At 39.5% G+C, this 22,238-nt stretch overlaps 1 protein-coding gene across 1 annotated transcript in view; it reads right to left on the bottom strand.

Moving 5' to 3' along the window:
• Window positions 1–22,238, bottom strand: part of PTPRO (protein tyrosine phosphatase receptor type O) — a 194,515-nt gene that overhangs the window by 43,301 nt on the left and 128,976 nt on the right. The window contains exons 16-17 of the mRNA XM_075848823.1: window positions 12,405–12,473; window positions 7,741–7,793 (exon numbers count right to left, since the gene is read on the bottom strand). Of these exons, the coding sequence (XP_075704938.1) occupies window positions 7,741–7,793; window positions 12,405–12,473 (122 nt within the window). The remainder of the gene's footprint in view (window positions 1–7,740; window positions 7,794–12,404; window positions 12,474–22,238) is intronic.

The raw sequence follows: 22,238 nt of genomic DNA, 5'->3' as shown, positions 1-22,238 counted from the left end.
CAAATATACCGAGTATACTGCGTAATAATGACAGGACTGACCATTATATACAAATATACCGAGTATACTGCGTAATAATGACAGGACTGACCATTATATACAAATATACAGAGTATACTGCGTAATAATGACAGGACTGTACCATTATATACAAATATACAGAGTATACTGCGTAATAATGACAGGACTGACCACTATATACAAATATACCGAGTATACTGCGTAATAATGACAGGACTGACCATTATATACAAATATACAGAGTATACTGCGTAATAATGACAGGACTGACCACTATATACAAATATACAGAGTATACTGCGTAATAATGACAGGACTGACCACTATATACAAATATACCGAGTATACTACGTAATAATGACAGGACTGTACCATTATATACAAATATACAGAGTATACTGCGTAATAATGACAGGACTGACCATTATATACAAATATACAGAGTATACTGCGTAATAATGACAGGACTGACCACTATATACAAATATACAGAGTATACTGCGTAATAATGACAGGAGTGACCACTATATACAAATATACAGAGTATACTGCGTAATAATGACAGGACTGACCATTATATACAAATATACCGAGTATACTGCGTAATAATGACAGGACTGTACCATTATATACAAATATACCGAGTATACTGCGTAATAATGACAGGACTGACCATTATATACAAATATACAGAGTATACTGCGTAATAATGACAGGACTGACCACTATATACAAATATACAGAGTATACTGCGTAATAATGACAGGACTGACCACTATATACAAATATACCGAGTATACTGCGTAATAATGACAGGACTGACCATTATATACAAATATACAGAGTATACTGCGTAATAATGACAGGACTGACCACTATATACCAATATATAGAGTATACTGCATAATAATGACAGGACTGTACCATTATATACAAATATACAGAGTATACTGCGTAATAATGACAGGACTGACCATTATATACAAATATACCGAGTATACTGCGTAATAATGACAGGACTGTACCATTCTATACAAATATATAGAGTATACTGCATAATAATGACAGGACTGTACCATTATATACAAATATACAGAGTATACTGCGTAATAATGACAGGACTGACCATTATATACAAATATACCGAGTATACTGCGTAATAATGACAGGACTGACCATTATATACAAATATACAGAGTATACTGCGTAATAATGACAGGACTGTACCATTATATACAAATATACAGAGTATACTGCGTAATAATGACAGGACTGACCATTATATACAAATATACCAAGTATACTGCGTAATAATGACAGGACTGACCACTATATACCAATATACAGAGTATACTGCGTAATAATGACAGGACTGACCACTATATACAAATATACAGAGTATACTGCGTAATAATGACAGGACTGACCATTATATACAAATATGCCGAGTATACTGCGTAATAATGACAGGGCTGACCACTATATACAAATATATAGAGTATACTGCGTAATAATGACAGGACTGTACCATTATATACAAATATACAGAGTATACTGCGTAATAATGACAGGACTGACCATTATATACAAATATACCGAGTATACTGCGTAATAATGACAGGACTGTACCATTATATACAAATATACAGAGTATACTGCGTAATAATGACAGGACTGACCATTATATACAAATATACAGAGTATACTGCGTAATAATGACAGGACTGACCACTATATACAAATATACAGAGTATACTGCGTAATAATGACAGGACTGACCATTATATACAAATATACCGAGTATACTGCGTAATAATGACAGGACTGACCATTATATACAAATATACCGAGTATACTGCGTAATAATGACAGGACTGACCATTATATACAAATATACAGAGTATACTGCGTAATAATGACAGGACTGTACCATTATATACAAATATACAGAGTATACTGCGTAATAATGACAGGACTGACCACTATATACAAATATACAGAGTATACTGCGTAATAATGACAGGACTGACCATTATATACAAATATACAGAGTATACTGCGTAATAATGACAGGACTGACCACTATATACAAATATACAGAGTATACTGCGTAATAATGACAGGACTGACCACTATATACAAATATACCGAGTATACTACGTAATAATGACAGGACTGTACCATTATATACAAATATACAGAGTATACTGCGTAATAATGACAGGACTGACCACTATATACAAATATACAGAGTATACTGCGTAATAATGACAGGACTGTACCATTATATACAAATATATAGAGTATACTGCATAATAATGACAGGACTGTACCATTATATACAAATATACAGAGTATACTGCGTAATAATGACAGGACTGTACCATTATATACAAATATACCGAGTATACTGCGTAATAATGACAGGACTGACCATTATATACAAATATACAGAGTATACTGCGTAATAATGACAGGACTGTACCATTATATACAAATATATAGAGTATACTGCATAATAATGACAGGACTGTACCATTATATACAAATATACAGAGTATACTGCGTAATAATGACAGGACTGACCATTATATACAAATATACCGAGTATACTGCGTAATAATGACAGGACTGACCACTATATACAAATATACAGAGTATACTGCGTAATAATGACAGGACTGACCATTATATACAAATATACAGAGTATACTGCGTAATAATGACAGGACTGTACCATTATATACAAATATACAGAGTATACTGCGTAATAATGACAGGACTGACCATTATATACACATATATAGAGTATACTGCGTAATAATGACAGGACTGACCACTATATACAAATATACCGAGTATACTGCGTAATAATGACAGGACTGACCATTATATACAAATATACAGAGTATACTGCGTAATAATGACAGGACTGACCACTATATACAAATATACCAAGTATACTGCGTAATAATGACAGGACTGACCACTATATACCAATATACAGAGTATACTGCGTAATAATGACAGGACTGACCACTATATACAAATATACAGAGTATACTGCGTAATAATGACAGGACTGACCATTATATACAAATATACAGAGTATACTGCGTAATAATGACAGGACTGTACCATTATATACAAATATACAGAGTATACTGCGTAATAATGACAGGACTGTACCATTATATACAAATATACAGAGTATACTGCGTAATAATGACAGGACTGTACCATTATATACAAATATACCGAGTATACTGCGTAATAATGACAGGACTGACCACTATATACAAATATACAGAGTATACTGCGTAATAATGACAGGACTGACCACTATATACAAATATACAGAGTATACTGCGTAATAATGACAGGGCTGACCATTATATACAAATATACCGAGTATACTGCGTAATAATGACAGGACTGACCACTATATACAAATATACAGAGTATACTGCGTAATAATGACAGGACTGACCACTATATACAAATATACCGAGTATACTGCGTAATAATGACAGGACTGACCATTATATACAAATATACCGAGTATACTGCGTAATAATGACAGGACTGACCATTATATACAAATATATAGAGTATACTGCGTAATAATGACAGGACTGTACCATTATATACAAATATATAGAGTATACTGCGTAATAATGACAGGACTGTACCATTATATACAAATATACCGAGTATACTGCGTAATAATGACAGGACTGACCACTATATACAAATATACCGAGTATACTGCGTAATAATGACAGGACTGACCACTATATACAAATATACCGAGTATACTGCGTAATAATGACAGGACTGACCATTATATACAAATATACAGAGTATACTGCGTAATAATGACAGGACTGTACCATTATATACAAATATATAGAGTATACTGCGTAATAATGACAGGACTGACCATTATATACAAATATACCGAGTATACTGCGTAATAATGACAGGACTGTACCATTATATACAAATATACCGAGTATACTGCGTAATAATGACAGGACTGACCATTATATACAAATATATAGAGTATACTGCGTAATAATGACAGGACTGACCATTATATACAAATATACCGAGTATACTGCGTAATAATGACAGGACTGACAACTATATACAAATATACCGAGTATACTGCGCAATAATGACAAGACTGACCACTATATACAAATATACAGAGTATACTGCGTAATAATGACAGGACTGACCATTATATACAAATATATAGAGCATACTGCGTAATAATGACAGGACTGACCACTATATACAAATATATAGAGTATACTGCGTAATAATGACAGGACTGACCACTATATACAAATATACCGAGTATACTGCGTAATAATGAGAGGACTGACCATTATATACAAATATACAGAGTATACTGCGTAATAATGACAGGACTGACCATTATATACAAATATACAGAGTATACTGCGTAATAATGACAGGACTGACCACTATATACAAATATACAGAGTATACTGCGTAATAATGACAGGACTGTACCATTATATACAAATATACAGAGTATACTGCGTAATAATGACAGGACTGACCATTATATACACATATATAGAGTATACTGCGTAATAATGACAGGACTGACCACTATATACAAATATACCGAGTATACTGCGTAATAATGACAGGACTGACCATTATATACAAATATACAGAGTATACTGCGTAATAATGACAGGACTGACCACTATATACAAATATACCAAGTATACTGCGTAATAATGACAGGACTGACCACTATATACCAATATACAGAGTATACTGCGTAATAATGACAGGACTGACCACTATATACAAATATACAGAGTATACTGCGTAATAATGACAGGACTGACCATTATATACAAATATACAGAGTATACTGCGTAATAATGACAGGACTGTACCATTATATACAAATATACAGAGTATACTGCGTAATAATGACAGGACTGTACCATTATATACAAATATACAGAGTATACTGCGTAATAATGACAGGACTGTACCATTATATACAAATATACCGAGTATACTGCGTAATAATGACAGGACTGACCACTATATACAAATATACAGAGTATACTGCGTAATAATGACAGGACTGACCACTATATACAAATATACAGAGTATACTGCGTAATAATGACAGGGCTGACCATTATATACAAATATACCGAGTATACTGCGTAATAATGACAGGACTGACCACTATATACAAATATACAGAGTATACTGCGTAATAATGACAGGACTGACCACTATATACAAATATACCGAGTATACTGCGTAATAATGACAGGACTGACCATTATATACAAATATACCGAGTATACTGCGTAATAATGACAGGACTGACCATTATATACAAATATATAGAGTATACTGCGTAATAATGACAGGACTGTACCATTATATACAAATATATAGAGTATACTGCGTAATAATGACAGGACTGTACCATTATATACAAATATACCGAGTATACTGCGTAATAATGACAGGACTGACCACTATATACAAATATACCGAGTATACTGCGTAATAATGACAGGACTGACCACTATATACAAATATACCGAGTATACTGCGTAATAATGACAGGACTGACCATTATATACAAATATACAGAGTATACTGCGTAATAATGACAGGACTGTACCATTATATACAAATATATAGAGTATACTGCGTAATAATGACAGGACTGACCATTATATACAAATATACCGAGTATACTGCGTAATAATGACAGGACTGTACCATTATATACAAATATACCGAGTATACTGCGTAATAATGACAGGACTGACCATTATATACAAATATATAGAGTATACTGCGTAATAATGACAGGACTGACCATTATATACAAATATACCGAGTATACTGCGTAATAATGACAGGACTGACAACTATATACAAATATACCGAGTATACTGCGCAATAATGACAAGACTGACCACTATATACAAATATACAGAGTATACTGCGTAATAATGACAGGACTGACCATTATATACAAATATATAGAGCATACTGCGTAATAATGACAGGACTGACCACTATATACAAATATATAGAGTATACTGCGTAATAATGACAGGACTGACCACTATATACAAATATACCGAGTATACTGCGTAATAATGAGAGGACTGACCATTATATACAAATATACAGAGTATACTGCGTAATAATGACAGGACTGACCATTATATACAAATATACAGAGTATACTGCGTAATAATGACAGGACTGACCACTATATACAAATATACAGAGTATACTGCGTAATAATGACAGGACTGACCATTATATACAAATATATAGAGTATACTGCGTAATAATGACAGGACTGACCATTATATACAAATATACCGAGTATACTGCGTAATAATGACAGGACTGACAACTATATACAAATATACCGAGTATACTGCGCAATAATGACAAGACTGACCACTATATACAAATATACAGAGTATACTGCGTAATAATGACAGGACTGACCATTATATACAAATATATAGAGTATACTGCGTAATAATGACAGGACTGACCACTATATACAAATATATAGAGTATACTGCGTAATAATGACAGGACTGACCACTATATACAAATATACCGAGTATACTGCGTAATAATGACAGGACTGTACCATTATATACAAATATACCGAGTATACTGCGTAATAATGACAGGACTGACCATTATATACAAATATACCGAGTATACTGCGTAATAATGACAGGACTGTACCATTATATACAAATATACAGAGTATACTGCATAATAATGACAGGACTGTACCATTATATACAAATATACCGAGTATACTGCGTAATAATGACAGGACTGACCACTATATACAGATATACAGAGTATACTGCGTAATAATGACAGGACTGTACCATTATATACAAATATACAGAGTATACTGCGTAATAATGACAGGACTGACCACTATATACAAATATACAGAGTATACTGCGTAATAATGACAGGACTGACCACTATATACAAATATACAGAGTATAATGCGTAATAATGACAAGACTGACCACTATATACAAATATACAGAGTATACTGCGTAATAATGACAGGACTGACCACTATATACAAATATACCGAGTATACTGCGTAATAATGACAGGACTGACCACTATATACAAATATACCGAGTATACTGCGTAATAATGACAGGACTGACCATTATATACAAATATACAGAGTATACTGCGTAATAATGACAGGACTGTACCATTATATACAAATATACCGAGTATACTGCATAATAATGACAGGACTGTACCATTATATACAAATATACAGAGTATACTGCGTAATAATGACAGGACTGTACTATTATATACAAATATACCGCAAATACACACAAAATCAAAATAGCCGATGTGAAGCTGGCAGTGAGTAACCTATGAGGCATGATGTCCAGGTATTACAGTCTTTGATGGCAAGTTAGTGTCTAGTAGTGTTTAGACCAGCGGCTGCCGTACGCCGAATCAACACCATCTACTTCTATTTATCAGTCAGCTAGAACATTGTGTTAAAAAGCAGTCAGACCCCCCGACATGTTTCGCATTGTGGCATCTTCAGGGGTTTGGGGCTAGCAGATGTGTAATAGCAGCGACCTTTCCTGGAGCAGACTGTGGTACAGACCATCAACTCATGACAACGACAACCATCACTTCCCCAAAATGTTGTGGTACTAAACAAACATCCAAGAGATCACTTATATTCTACACTAAATTGATAGATAAACAGCGATATTGTAAATGAAACTTAAAATTCTAGAAGAATTTAGTAACAGAAAATACAAAAAAGCTAAATAAAAATCAAATGTTCATCTCAGGGCTAAAACAATCAAAGACAAAAAACAAATAACTCTTCTAAAAATCAGTCCTAGAGAGTTCAACAATATCAATTATCAGATTATAATTCAGGGTATAGCTCAGTCCTACAAAATTCTGTGATTTCAATGATCCGATCATGTGTGAAAATAAAGATCAGTCCTGGAGAGATCAGTGATATAAATGATCAGATCATGTGTAAGGGTAAAGATCAGTCCTGGAGAGATCCGTGATATCAATGATCAGATCATGTGTGAGGGTAAAGATCAGTCCTGGATAGATCAGTGATATCAATTATCTGATCATGTGTGAGGGTAAAGATTAGTCCTGGAGAGATCAGTGATATCAATTATAAGATCATGTGTGAGGGTAAAGATCAGTCCTGGATAGATCAGTGATATCAATTATCAGATCATGTGTGAGGGTAAAGATCAGTCCTGGAGAGATCAGTGATATAAATAATCAGATCATGTGTAAGGGTAAAGATCAGTCCTGGAGAGATCAGTGATATCAATTATAAGATCATGTGTGAGGGTAAAGATTAGTCCTGGAGAGATCAGTGATATCAATTATAAGATCATGTGTGAGGGTAAAGATCAGTCCTGGATAGATCAGTGATGTCAATGATCAGATCATGTGTGAGGGTAAAGATCAGTCCTGGATAGATCAGTGATATCAATTATCTGATCATGTGTGAGGGTAAAGATCAGTCCTGGAGAGATCAGTGATATCAATGATCAGATCATGTGTGAGGGTAAAGATCAGTCCTGGAGAGATCAGTGATATCAATTATCGGATCATGTGTGAGGGTAAAGATCAGTCCTGGAGAGATCAGTGATATCAATGATCAGATCATGTGTGAGGGTAAAGATCAGTCCTGGAGAGATCAGTGATATAAATGATCAGATCATGTGTGAGGGTAAAGATCAGTCCTGGATAGATCAGTGATATCAATGATCAGATCATGTGTGAGGGTAAAGATCAGTCCTGGAGAGATCAGTGATATCAATGATCAGATCATGTGTGAGGGTAAAGATCAGTCCTGGAGAGATCAGTGATATCAATGATCAGATCATGTGTGAGGGTAAAGAATAGTCCTGGAGAGATCCGTGATATCAATGATCAGATCATGTGTGAGGGTAAAGATCAGTCCTGGAGAGATCAGTGATATCAATTATCAGATCATGTGTGAGGGTAAAGATCTGTCCTGGAGAGATCAGTGATATCAATGATCAGATCATGTATGAGGGTGAAGATCAGTCCTCGAGAGATCAGTGATATCAATTATCAGATCATGTGTGAGGGTAAAGATCAGTCCTGGAGAGATCAGTGATATCAATTATCAGATCATGTGTGAGGGTAAAGATCAGTCCTGGAGAGATCAGTGATATCAATGATCAGATCATGTGAGAGGGTAAAGATCAGTCCTGGAGAGATCAGTGATATAAATGATCAGATCATGTGTGAGGGTAAAGATCAGTCCTGGATAGATCAGTGATATCAATGATCAGATCATGTGTGAGGGTAAAGATCAGTCCTGGAGAGATCAGTGATATCAATGATCAGATCATGTGTGAGGGTAAAGATCAGTCCTGGAGAGATCAGTGATATCAATGATCAGATCATGTGTGAGGGTAAAGAATAGTCCTGGAGAGATCCGTGATATCAATGATCAGATCATGTGGGAGGGTAAAGATCAGTCCTGGAGAGATCAGTGATATCAATTATCAGATCATGTGTGAGGGTAAAGTTCAGGCCTGTGGAGATCAGTGATATCAATTATCAGATCATGTGTGAGGGTAAAGATCAGTCCTGGAGAGATCAGTGATATCAATTATCTGATCATGTGTGAGGGTAAAGATCAGTCCTGGAGAGATCAGTGATATCAATGATCAGATCATGGGTGAGGGTAAAGATCAGTCCTGGATAGATCAGTGATATCAATTATAAGATCATGTGTGAGGGTAAAGATCAGTCCTGGATAGATCAGTGATGTCAATGATCAGATCATGTGTGAGGGTAAAGATCAGTCCTGGATAGATCAGTGATATCAATGATCTGATCATGTGTGAGGGTAAAGATCAGTCCTGGAGAGATCAGTGATATCAATGATCAGATCATGTGTGAGGGTAAAGATCAGTCCTGGAGAGATCAGTGATATCAATTATCTGATCATGTGTGAGGGTAAAGATCAGTCCTGGAGAGATCAGTGATATCAATGATCAGATCACGTGTGAGGGTAAAGATCAGTCCTGGAGAGATCAGTGATATCAATTATCAGATCATGTGTGAGGGTAAAGTTCAGGCCTGGAGAGATCCGTGATATCAATGATCAGATCATGTGTGAGGGTAGAGATCAGTCCTGGAGAGAGATCAGTGATATCAATTATCTGATCATGTGTGAGGGTAAAGATCAGTCCTGGAGAGATCAGTGATATCAATGATCAGATCATGTGTGAGGGTAAAGATCAGTCCTGGAGAGATCAGTGATATCAATTATCTGATCATGTGTGAGGGTAAAGATCAGTCCTGGAGAGATCAGTGATATCAATGATCAGATCATGTGTGAGGGTAAAGATCAGTCCTGGAGAGATCAGTGATATCAATGATCAGATCATGTGTGAGGGTAAAGATCAGTCCTGGAGAGATCAGTGATATCAATGATCAGATCATGTGTGAGGGTAAAGATCAGTCCTGGAGAGATCAGTGATATCAATGATCAGATCATGTGTGAGGGTAAAGATCAGTCCTGGAGAGATCAGTGATATCAATTATCAGATCATGTGTGAGGGTAAAGATCAGTCCTGGATAGATCAGTGATATCAATTATCTGATCATGTGTGAGGGTAAAGATCAGTCCTGGAGAGATCAGTGATATCAATTATCTGATCATGTGTGAGGGTAAAGATCAGTCCTGGAGAGATCAGTGATATCAATTATCAGAGGGTAAAGATCATTCTGCTGTGGGTGAATATGACAGAAAAGAAAACCAAACACCAGAAGACATTTATCACAACCAGTGTATCGGGAGCCGTCAGTAGAGCCAGTCATATTGAGGACATAAAATCCATTGAAAAGTGACTTCTAATGAGAGAAATTGCTCTGGGCCTCTTTGACTTTCTAGCACGTAACAAGAAGCTGTCAAATAAACTGCAAGTGAAGGAAAGCCGAGATCCGAAAATTTTATTTTCTGAAAGAAAAGCTGCAGAGACCTATCCACATGCAAACCCTCAGTCACCAGCCCAGGCAACATCCCGACCTTGAGCGCACACAGTAAGGCGGACTGTATGGACAATATTCCTGCCATTGTTACTCTACAAGGAGCTGAACTCTACGGGTTTGTGGTGGAATAGGAAGTAGTAGAAAATGTTATCACCAGCAACAAGGAATATTGTGTGGGCACAAAAGACTGAATCAAGGCTACGGTGACTAAAGACAGTTTACAAAGTGCCCTGGGAGTTTAGGTGGCAAGTTGTGAGATCTAGCTGGAGAATAGAGACGGAATGGTCGGGAAGCCTGATCCCATAACATCGGGTGTGTAATGTTGTATCAGGACGGAGGCACAGGAAGACAACAGAAATGATGTCCCTTTATCTCACTCGTATGCTACTGGTGGACGCTGGGATAGTCGTTACTGAACAGGGAAATATCCCTCCACAGCCGCCTATTGTTACATTACCATCCTTTATCAATTGAAAATTCCTTTATTGTCCGATGGACAATAGTTCATTATCTGGCAGCGACTACATCTTTTATATTAGAGAGGATTTTTACATTTTGACCAGAAGCAAACCATCTTATAATATCTGCCGAAAGCATAGAGTATGGATGAAGAGTGTACACAAAAGAGAAAAACATAAAAAGGAAAAAGTACACAAAAGGGGGAAAGACAAAAAGGAAAAAGTACACAAAAGAGAAAAACATAAAAAGGAAAAAGAACACAAAATGGGAAAACACAAAAAGGAAAAAGTACACAAAAGAGAAAAACAAAAAGGAAAAAGTTCATAAAAGAGAAAAACATAAAAAGGAAAAAGTACATAAAAGGCGAAAACACAAAAAGGAAAAAGTACACAAAAGGGAAAAACATAAAAAAATAAAAATAAAAAACAGAAAGAAAACAAAAAAAGGAAAATACACAATAGAAAGCCACACAAAGAAGGAGAACATAGGGACAAATGGAAAGGAGTGCGGCTGCAGGATCACACTACACAAAGGTGGTTTGCTTTATGTTACAATGGAGACACATAGCTCTGCAGAGGAGCTCTAGACACAAAGCGGGAGGTTTATAATCAAGACTTTTCACAGCGTTTCCACATTTTTCATTTTAGATGCATTTGGGCAATAAACAATATTGGTTGTGAAGGTGAAGATGGCCTTCGAGTCACTACTTACACATTTATCGTCTGGCCGAATACATCTGAGGCATTTGCTACGTGGATGAGAGAATTCATATTTAGTGGCGCACTCACCAATTATATGGAAGTTTTCCATCTCTCTCCAGCGTGGCAAAATTGATGAAGGTTCCAGCTCCACATTCCCTAGGTAAAAATGATTCATACACTGATGAATACATTGACTGATACACTGACATACCGTACCCAGACATACCGTACACTGACATACCGTACACTGACATACCGTACCCAGACATACCGTACCCAGACATACCATACACTGACATACCGTACCTAGACATACTGTACACTGACATACCGTACCCAGACATACCGTACACTGACATACCGCACACTGACATACCGTACCCAGACATACCGTACCCAGACATACCGTACCCTGACATACCGTACCCAGACATACCGTACACTGACATACCATACCCAGACATACCGTACCCAGACATACCGTACCCAGACATACCGTACCCAGACATACCGTACCCAGACATACCGTACACTGACATACCGTACACTGACATACCGTACCCAGACATACCGTACCCAGACATACCGTACACTGACATACCGCACACTGACATACCGCACACTGACATACCGCACACTGACATACCGTACCCAGACATACCATACACTGACATACCATACAATGACATACCGTACCCAGACATACCGTACACTGACATACCGTACACAGACAAACCGTACCCAGACATCCCATACAGACATACAGTACCCAGACATACCGTACTCAGATATACCGTACCCATACATACTGTACACTGACATACCACACAAATACCGTACAAAGACAAACCGTACACAGACATACCGTACCCAGACATACCATACACTGACATACAGTACCCAGACATACTGTACACTGACATATCATACCCAGACATACCGTACCCAGACATACTGTACACTGACATACCACACACATACCGTACAGACAAACCGTACACAGACATACCATACAGACATACAGTACCCAGACATACCGTACACAGATATACCGTACCCAGACATACTGTACACTGACATACCACACAAATACCGTACACAGACAAACCGTACACAGACATACCGTACCCAGACATACCGTACCCAGACATACCGTACCCAGACATACCGTACACTGACATACCGTATCCAGACATACTGTACACTGACATACCACACACATACCGTACACAGACAAACCGTACCCAGACATCCCATACAAACATACAGTACCCAGACATACCGTACACAGATATACCGTACCCAGACATACTGTACACTGACATACCACACAAATACCATAAAAAGACAAACCGCACACAGACATACCGTACCCAGACATACCATACACTGATATACCGTACCCAGACATACCGTACACTGACATACCGTACCCAGACATACCCTACCCAGACATACTGTACACTGACATACCACACACATACCGTACACAAACCGTACACAGACATTCCGTACAGACATACAGTTCCCAGACATACCGTACACAGATATACCATACCAAGACATACTGTACACTGACATACAACACAAATACCGTACACAGACAAACCGTACACAGATATACTGTACCCAGACATACCATACCCAGACATACCATACACTGACATACCGTGCCCAGACATACTGTACACTGACATACCATACACTGACATACCGTACCCAGACATACCGTACCCAGACATACCGTACCCAGACATACCATACCCAGACATACCATACCCAGACATACCACACACATACCGTACACAGACATACCGTACCCAGACATACCATACCCAGACATACCATACCCAGACATGCCGTACCCAGACATACCGTACCCGGACATACCGTACCCGGACATACCGTACCCAGTCATGCCGTAGTCAGACATGCCGTAGCCAGACATAATGTACCCAGACATAACGTATCCAGACATGCCGTGTCAGGGATCATTACCATGTATATTGTTTGCAAAAATATTATCCTCACATATATGTATGTATATATCAGTATATTACACAAAGAACTGGAATCTAACAAAATGGAGAATGTATCAGGGACACGCCTATGGAGACACCGCCCCTGGAATGCAAGAGGAGTGTACAGAAGAACTTACAGCTGAGGAGCCAATGGGGCTTAAGCACGTCCCACATCTCTAGGGAGGGAACTGTTGTGTTTCTTTGTTCAAATAAAGTTAGTTCACTTCCTACTTGACTGAGGGAAAGATGTCTACCAACATTTGTCTGTCTGGTGTACTTTTTTCCATACATGCTTTCAGTTTTCAATTCACAGAGGTGGTTATTCGGTGTGAGATAACAGGGGAAAAGGAAGTTTAACCCTGACAATTGGCGCCAAGCGTGGGGCCACACTTGAGGGGATTTCGGAATCCGGACAACCGACAATCACAGGGTGAAACAGACGACCCAGGACTGCCCACTGAAGGAGCCTGATCACCTCCACAATAACACGGTAAGTCAGTTGATTTTATAAATCTTCGACTTATCTGTGTTAGTGGATGGTCTTGTGGGAATCTGTGTAACTCCCTTGTCAGTTAGCTGGATTATCTCAGGTGACAGGAGAGACATCCCCGCTGTGCGGTCACGAACCCATAAGAAATTAGTCGCGCCCAGGAAATAACAAACTTTAGTTTGACAAATGGAGGCTTACCACAGGTGGATAGGACTAGAGCGTATAGTAGGTAGGTAGGTGTTAAATGAGTGCTGCTGCCGAGATCCCAGCCGGTCAGCCCTGGAGGACCACCGCAATAGATAATGTAGAGATTCTTTGGAAAAACGGGACCCCGTGAGGCGCTGCTACTCAAGAAGGATTCAATAGTAATAATAAATGATGCTTTATTGTTGTAGGCTACGCGTTTCAATGCCGCACCGGCATCTTCCTCAGGCCACACACCTATTGCGGTGGTCCTCCAGGGCTGACCGGCTGGGATCTCGGCAGCAGCACTCATTCAACACCTACCTACCTACTATACGCTCTAGTCCTATCCACCTGTGGTAAGCCTCCATTGAAACGCGTAGCCGACAACAATAAAGCATCATTTATTATTACTATTGAATCCTTCTTGAGTAGCAGCGCCTCACGGGGTCCCGTTTTTCCAAAGAATCTCTACATTATTTGGATAATTAGGGACTAGATAGAAAATATAACCTGTCGTATACGGGGGCACGCGGGCACCATCAAGGTGCGATAAGTCGTGGGTAGTATTATAATCTGTCTTATACGCGGGCATGCGGGGTGCAACGCACTGATAAGTCGTGCGATAAGTCGTGGGACAGGTGCACGCGGGGTACAACGCACTGATAAGTCGTAGGTAATATGTTGGCCAGACCTCGGTGAAACTAGAAGGTTGCAGACCAAAGGTGTTATATAAATTACGTGTATAATATAGACTGTTAGAATGGATGGTTTACAGTCCATATTCAAATCATCAGGATCACCCGTACCCGGACAATCCTATTCATATGATTTGGTGAAGCGAAGAGAAGTTAGGAATAAGAAAGGTATTGTATGTTATATGTATTAGAAAACACAGGACCAGCCGCCGCCCTGTAATGGCGGCCGTCCCTCATGTTGAGTGTGTCCTCATTGTGGGCAGCAAAACCCCCTCACAGCTGAGCAATGTGCTTCCTGTGGGAGAGGCTGCTCCCCCACCCCTGATGAGGTCACGCCCGGCCCAACCAAATCAGTATGAAATGATAGCCTTGTTAATTTTCTCATTTCTCTCTGTAACACATGCTGCAGTGTTTTTTTTCTATTCTAGATTCCGTCCCAGGGTGCAGGACGCTGTGCACTGGTGTAAAGACACGTCATCATAATATAGAGCTGGTGGCCGACAGATTGGACACTGTTACAGATTATGTGTTTAATGTTTTGAACGTAGAAAATGCCTATACAATAGTGTGATGAATGATTGCAGATACGTACGTTGTTTTGCCGGCATTGAAATTGTTAAGATTGTGAGAATAGAAGCTGTGAGGAGTGAGTGTGTGACCCCCTCCTGTAAAATGCGATGGTGTGGGGGAGGGGGGCTGTGTGATGTGTGCAGTGTGAAAAGAAGACCGACTGGTATACAGGGCGTGAATGAGATGAGACAAGGGGATTACAATATTGCACTGATTTTAGATCTATATTGTATGCTCTTATTGTTAACAGCAGTAATGTCTAAAAACAAAAATTCTTAGTGTTTTGTGTACGGGGTTAAAATCAGTTCCTTTTTTCTGTGTACAGGAAAGTTTCTTATCTTTGCGCATGCGCTGTTGTTGATGAAAGTTACGCTGCATATTTATGAGTTATGATGTGATAAGATTTAATGTGTTTTGATGTTAATTCAGATGTATTAAACTACAGATATTGTGAGACACGGGGTCTTGAAAATGTATGTGCCCCCTCTGTTCCCTATTTTTATGTATAGTTTATTGGTTTGCAGTAATTAATATTACCAGATATAATATTTTCAGTTTTATTGAATAACTAATTACAATTGTTTTGTTTTTGTTTTCTCACATGGGGCACGTGCTATGGTGCTGCCTAAATTTTATTTTGGAAAATGTGCAATGTTTTACAGGTAAATGGTTGCAAGTCATTTTAAAGATAAAATGTATTTTTGTCAGGAGAAAGTCATTTTTGTTCCAGGCTGTTGTGTATTACAGGGGGTTAAACTAGTGCCCCCCAGATAGAGTGCCCGACCTTATTATGTTGAGATGTAGTTTTGAACCCTGCTAGATTACTTTCGCAGAGTCCACAAAGGGGGGAGTAGTGAGGGGACTGATCAGGTACAATTTTGGTTTGTTTTGAATTAATGAATTTGATTCCAGGAGATCTACAAAATGTGTATGAGACCCCAATGAGTAATCCAGATTAAATGTGTATGAGAGTAACCTAAATGTTGAGGCTTTTTCTGTGTAGATCCTTCCAGAACAGTAAATATGGCACTGGGTAAGCTGTGCTGTAGTCTCCACCCAATATGAGGTATTGTGTAAGAGACCATCCCCCTCCAGCAAATTTACACAAAAGGTCAAGGTCACTCACAAGATGAGTCTTTACAGATTTAGGAGGGAAGGAGGTAAAAATTATCTGAAGATTGTTAATTTTATGTAAAGATTTTAGTAATTTTTATTTGTTTTTGTATTAATCAAGTATTTACAGACCCTGATAAAAGTGAGATTCTCACAGTGTTCTGGATTATCAGATGAGTGTAGAGAAGTGTATAACATTTGTTATTATTTTAGAGGATGAAGACGCCACCCCTTTGAGATGTTCTATCTATATGTGACATGGGTTTTAATGTAAATTTGTAATGTAGAGATACTTGATCATATACAGTATGTACAAGACAGGATACGAGGCACCAGGTAAATCATCCAGAAACCACTCTCACCTTCTTGTTCATCTCAAGGAGCGGAGCTGGAGGTGCTCGCTGAGGCTGTAACCTGGCAGAAGGTAAGACGGCCGACATTTACACTGACTCTAGGTACTCTTTTGGCATCACCCACAATTATAGGCCCATTGGCAGTAGGCACTTTATTGGATCATCGGGTAAGCCAATTGAGAGAGCAAGAGAAGACAGAACTGACAACAAGGGTATATGCAGCCAGGTGTCAGTAAATTGGCTTGTCCCTGGATACAATAATGCCACCACTAGGTTTGTAGCAGCCGGCATGATGTGCGCACGGCATGACATAGGTAAAACAGCAAAGGTACCTGTGAAAAGTGCAGCCCAGCCAGATTACCCGTCCCAGCGACTGCAGAACATACAATTACCCGAGGTAGAAGTGTATGAAGATGTGCTCGTATGTGTAGACCTGTTCTCAGGGTGGCCTGAAGCCCGGCCAGTATCTTCCCCACAGCAGAACATACAACTACCTGAGGTAGAAGTGTATGACAATGTGCTCGTATGTGTAGACCTGTTCTCAGGGGGGCCTGAAGCCTGGCCGGTATCTTCCCCACTGCAGAACATACAACTACCCGAGGTAGAAGTGTATGACAATGTGCTCGTGTGTGTAGACCTGTTCTCAGGGAGGCCTGAAGCCTGGCCGGTATCTTCCCCACTGCAGAACATACAACTACCCGAGGTAGAAGTGTATGACAATGTGCTCGTATGTGTAGACCTGTTCTCACGGGGGCCTGAAGCCCGGCCAGTATCTTCCCCATTGCAAAACATACAACTACCCGAGGTAGAAGTGTATGACAATGTGCTCGTATGTGTAGACCTGTTCTCAGGGGGGCCTGAAGCCCGGCCAGTATCTTCACCACTGCAGAACATACAACTACCCGAGGTAGAAGTGTATGACAATGTGCTCGTATGTGTAAACCTGTTCTCAGAGTGGCCTGAAGCCCGGCCGGTATCTTCCCCACTGCAGAACATACAACTACCCGAGGTAGAAGTGTATGACAATGTGCTCGTATGTGTAGACCTGTTCTCAGGGTGGCCTGAAGCCCGGCCGGTATCTTCTCCACTGCAGAACATACAACTACCCGAGGTAGAAGTGTATGACAATGTGCTCGTATGTGTAGTCCTGTTCTCAGGGTGGCCTGAAGCCCGGCTAGTTTCTTCCCCACTGCAGAACATACAACTACCCGAGGTAGAAGTGTATGACAATGTGCTCGTATGTGTAGACCTGTTCTCAGGGTGGCCTGAAGCCCGGCCGGTATATTCTCCACCGCAGAACATACAACTACCCGAGGAAGAAGTGTATGACAATGTGCTCGTGTGTGTAGACCTGTTTTCAGGGGGGCCTAAAGCCCGGCCGGTATCTTCCCCACTGCAGAACATATATCTACCCGAGGTAGAAGTGTATGACAATGTGCTCGTATGTGTAGACCTGTTCTCAGGGAGGCCTGAAGCCCAGCCGGTATCTTCCCCACTGCAGACGTTGTGTGTAGTGACAGGGGAACAGTGTTATCCCAAGTATTGAGCTGGTATTTGTACAATGATAAGATGTCAGCAGTTCTCCAGATGTTATTCCAGAGTTAGTTTGTTTGGGTTATTCAAGAAGTGTTGTGGGAATATTAAATACTGAGGTTAAGTTTTATGTAAAGTTCTGGACCAGCCTTAGCATTGGACTATTGGAGGCGTCAGTATTATGTTTGTGTGAATGATAAATTCTCAGTGCAAGTAGATTCCCATTTCAAAATATTTTTGTTGTGAAAGGAAAATTTTAGAACAGAGAATTCTGTGCAGTGTATATGTGTATGTATAGATATATATATATATATATATATATATATATATATATATATATATATATATAAAAAGAAGTAAAATGAGTTTGCATGTATCACTTCTAGTTACTGATTAATGTGAACGTTTAATGTAAAGATGTTATTTGTTAATGTTTTTCTTCAAATTAATTATCTGATTAGGATCAATTACTGATTATACAATGAAAAGCTTGTTCTCCACAGGAAGTGTCCAACTGGGAGCGGAAGGCGTGAGAACCAGATTCTGACAGAATGTGGACGGATAAAGGAAGGTAAACCGGTACCACCCAAGGCACTCTTGATGGCACTTGCATTGATGGTGTATGACCTCACATATGCCCCAAGACTGCAAGGATCGATGTGGTAAGATCTAATTGGTATGTCCCGGGCTTTACAGCTGATGCTGCTAAATTCTGTTAGAGCTGTTTAATTTGCCTACAGAACAGTCCTGGCAGACCGGTGCCAACCTTATCATACCCGCCTCCCACAAAGAGAACCGACCTTGAGAGGCATTCCCAGGTAGAACGAACCAGAGTAGGGGGAGAAAAATGGGTTTGAGACACTTGTCAGATAAACATGTGGAATCTGTGTATATTTCTGTGAATAGGAGATGTTCCAGGTAATCAGCTGAGAATAAGGTACAAATCCTACATTGTCTAGGTGCCCTGTCCAGTGGAACAGAGAAGTTTTTCTTATATAAAGGTGTTTGATGTCGTTTAAGGGCCTGTCATTATTATTGTATGTACTTAGAACAGCCTTTATAGTGTATGCGGATGATGTTATCACCAGATTAGTATTTATTTTAACAATTGACAAGGGTTGGGGGACCCCGGCAAGTGCCAGTAAACATGAACTATGATGAAATATGATTAACTCCATCACTGAGATGCGGCAGTACCCAGACGTGACGTACCCAGACATACAGTACCCAGACATTCCGTACGCTGACATACCGTACCCAGACATACGGTACACAGACAAACCGTACACAGACATACCGTAACCAGACATCCCATACAGACATACAGTACCCAGACATACCGTACACATATATACCTTACCCAGACATACTGTACCCAGACATAACGTACCCAGACATAACGTACCCAGACATAACGTACCCAGACATACAGTACCCAGACATGCCGTACCCAGACATGCCGTACCCAGACATGCCGTACCCAGACATACCGTACCCAGACATACCGTACACTGACATACCGTACACAGACCTACCGTACACAGAAATACCGTACACAGACATATCGTACCCAGACATACCGTACCCAGACATACCGTACCCAGACATACCGTACCCAGACATACCGTACATTGACATACCACACATATACTGTACACAGACATAGCATACCCAGACAATCTATACCCATACATACCGTACACAGACATACCATACCCAGACATACCATACCCAGACATACCATACACAGACATACCGTACACTGACATACCACACATATACTGTACACAGACATACCATACCCAGACATACCATACCCAGACATACCGTACACAGACATACCATACACAGACATACAGTACACTGACATTCCTTACACAGACATAGCATACCCAGACAATCTATACCCAAACATACCGTACACAGACATACCATACACAGACATACCGTACACTGACATACCACACATATACTGTACACAGACATACCATACACAGACATACCGTACACAGACATACCATATACAGACATACCGTACACTGACATTCCTTACAGACATAGCATACACAGACAATCTATACCCAAACATACCGTACACAGACATACCATACACAGACATACCGTACACTGACATACCACACATATACTGTACACAGACATACCATACACAGACATACCATACCCAGACATACCATACACAGACATACCGTACACAGACATACCGTACACTGACATACCGTACACAGACATTCCGTACACAGACATAGCATACCCAGACAATCTATACCCAAACATACCGTACACAGACATACCATACACAGACATACCGTACACTGACATACCACACATATACCGTACACAGACATACCATACACAGACATATCATACCCAGACATACCATACCCAGACATACCATACCCAGACAGATACAATGACAGATACTAAGGCTGTGTTCACACTTATTTTGCTATTTCCTTTCCTCAGCTCCATCATAGGGAAAGAAAAAACAAAAATATAAAACTACGCAGTGTATCTGAACTAGAACCCGCAGCACATTCTGTCCGAAAAACCGCATTACATTGTGGTGCAGTTTTTAGGCTGAACTCCCTCTGCAGAAAGAAGAACTAGGAAATAAGTTCATACAACACACTGCAAAGTTCATACAGCGCACGGCAAAGTTCATACAGCACACGGCAAAGTTCATACAACGCACAGCAAAGTTCATACAACGTCCCCCTTCGTTGAAATGCAGTCCGGCCTGCCGGGATGATGCTGTAACCCATGTGACCGTGATTGGCTGCAGCAGTCACATGGGATTAGGATTCATCCCAGAAGGCCGGCCTGGAAGAAGAAAGCGTCGTTATGACAATTCCCGGGTGGTAAATATAATCACCCCCAGTTGCGATTTTTGCGGAATCACTGATTCCAACACAAACGTTGCAACTCTTGGCTATTTGTTG

This window comes from Rhinoderma darwinii, unplaced genomic scaffold (assembly GCF_050947455.1).
Source record: "Rhinoderma darwinii isolate aRhiDar2 unplaced genomic scaffold, aRhiDar2.hap1 Scaffold_51, whole genome shotgun sequence".
Classification (NCBI taxonomy): domain Eukaryota; kingdom Metazoa; phylum Chordata; class Amphibia; order Anura; family Rhinodermatidae; genus Rhinoderma; species Rhinoderma darwinii.
This window is presented reverse-complemented; position numbering and strand designations above follow the sequence as displayed.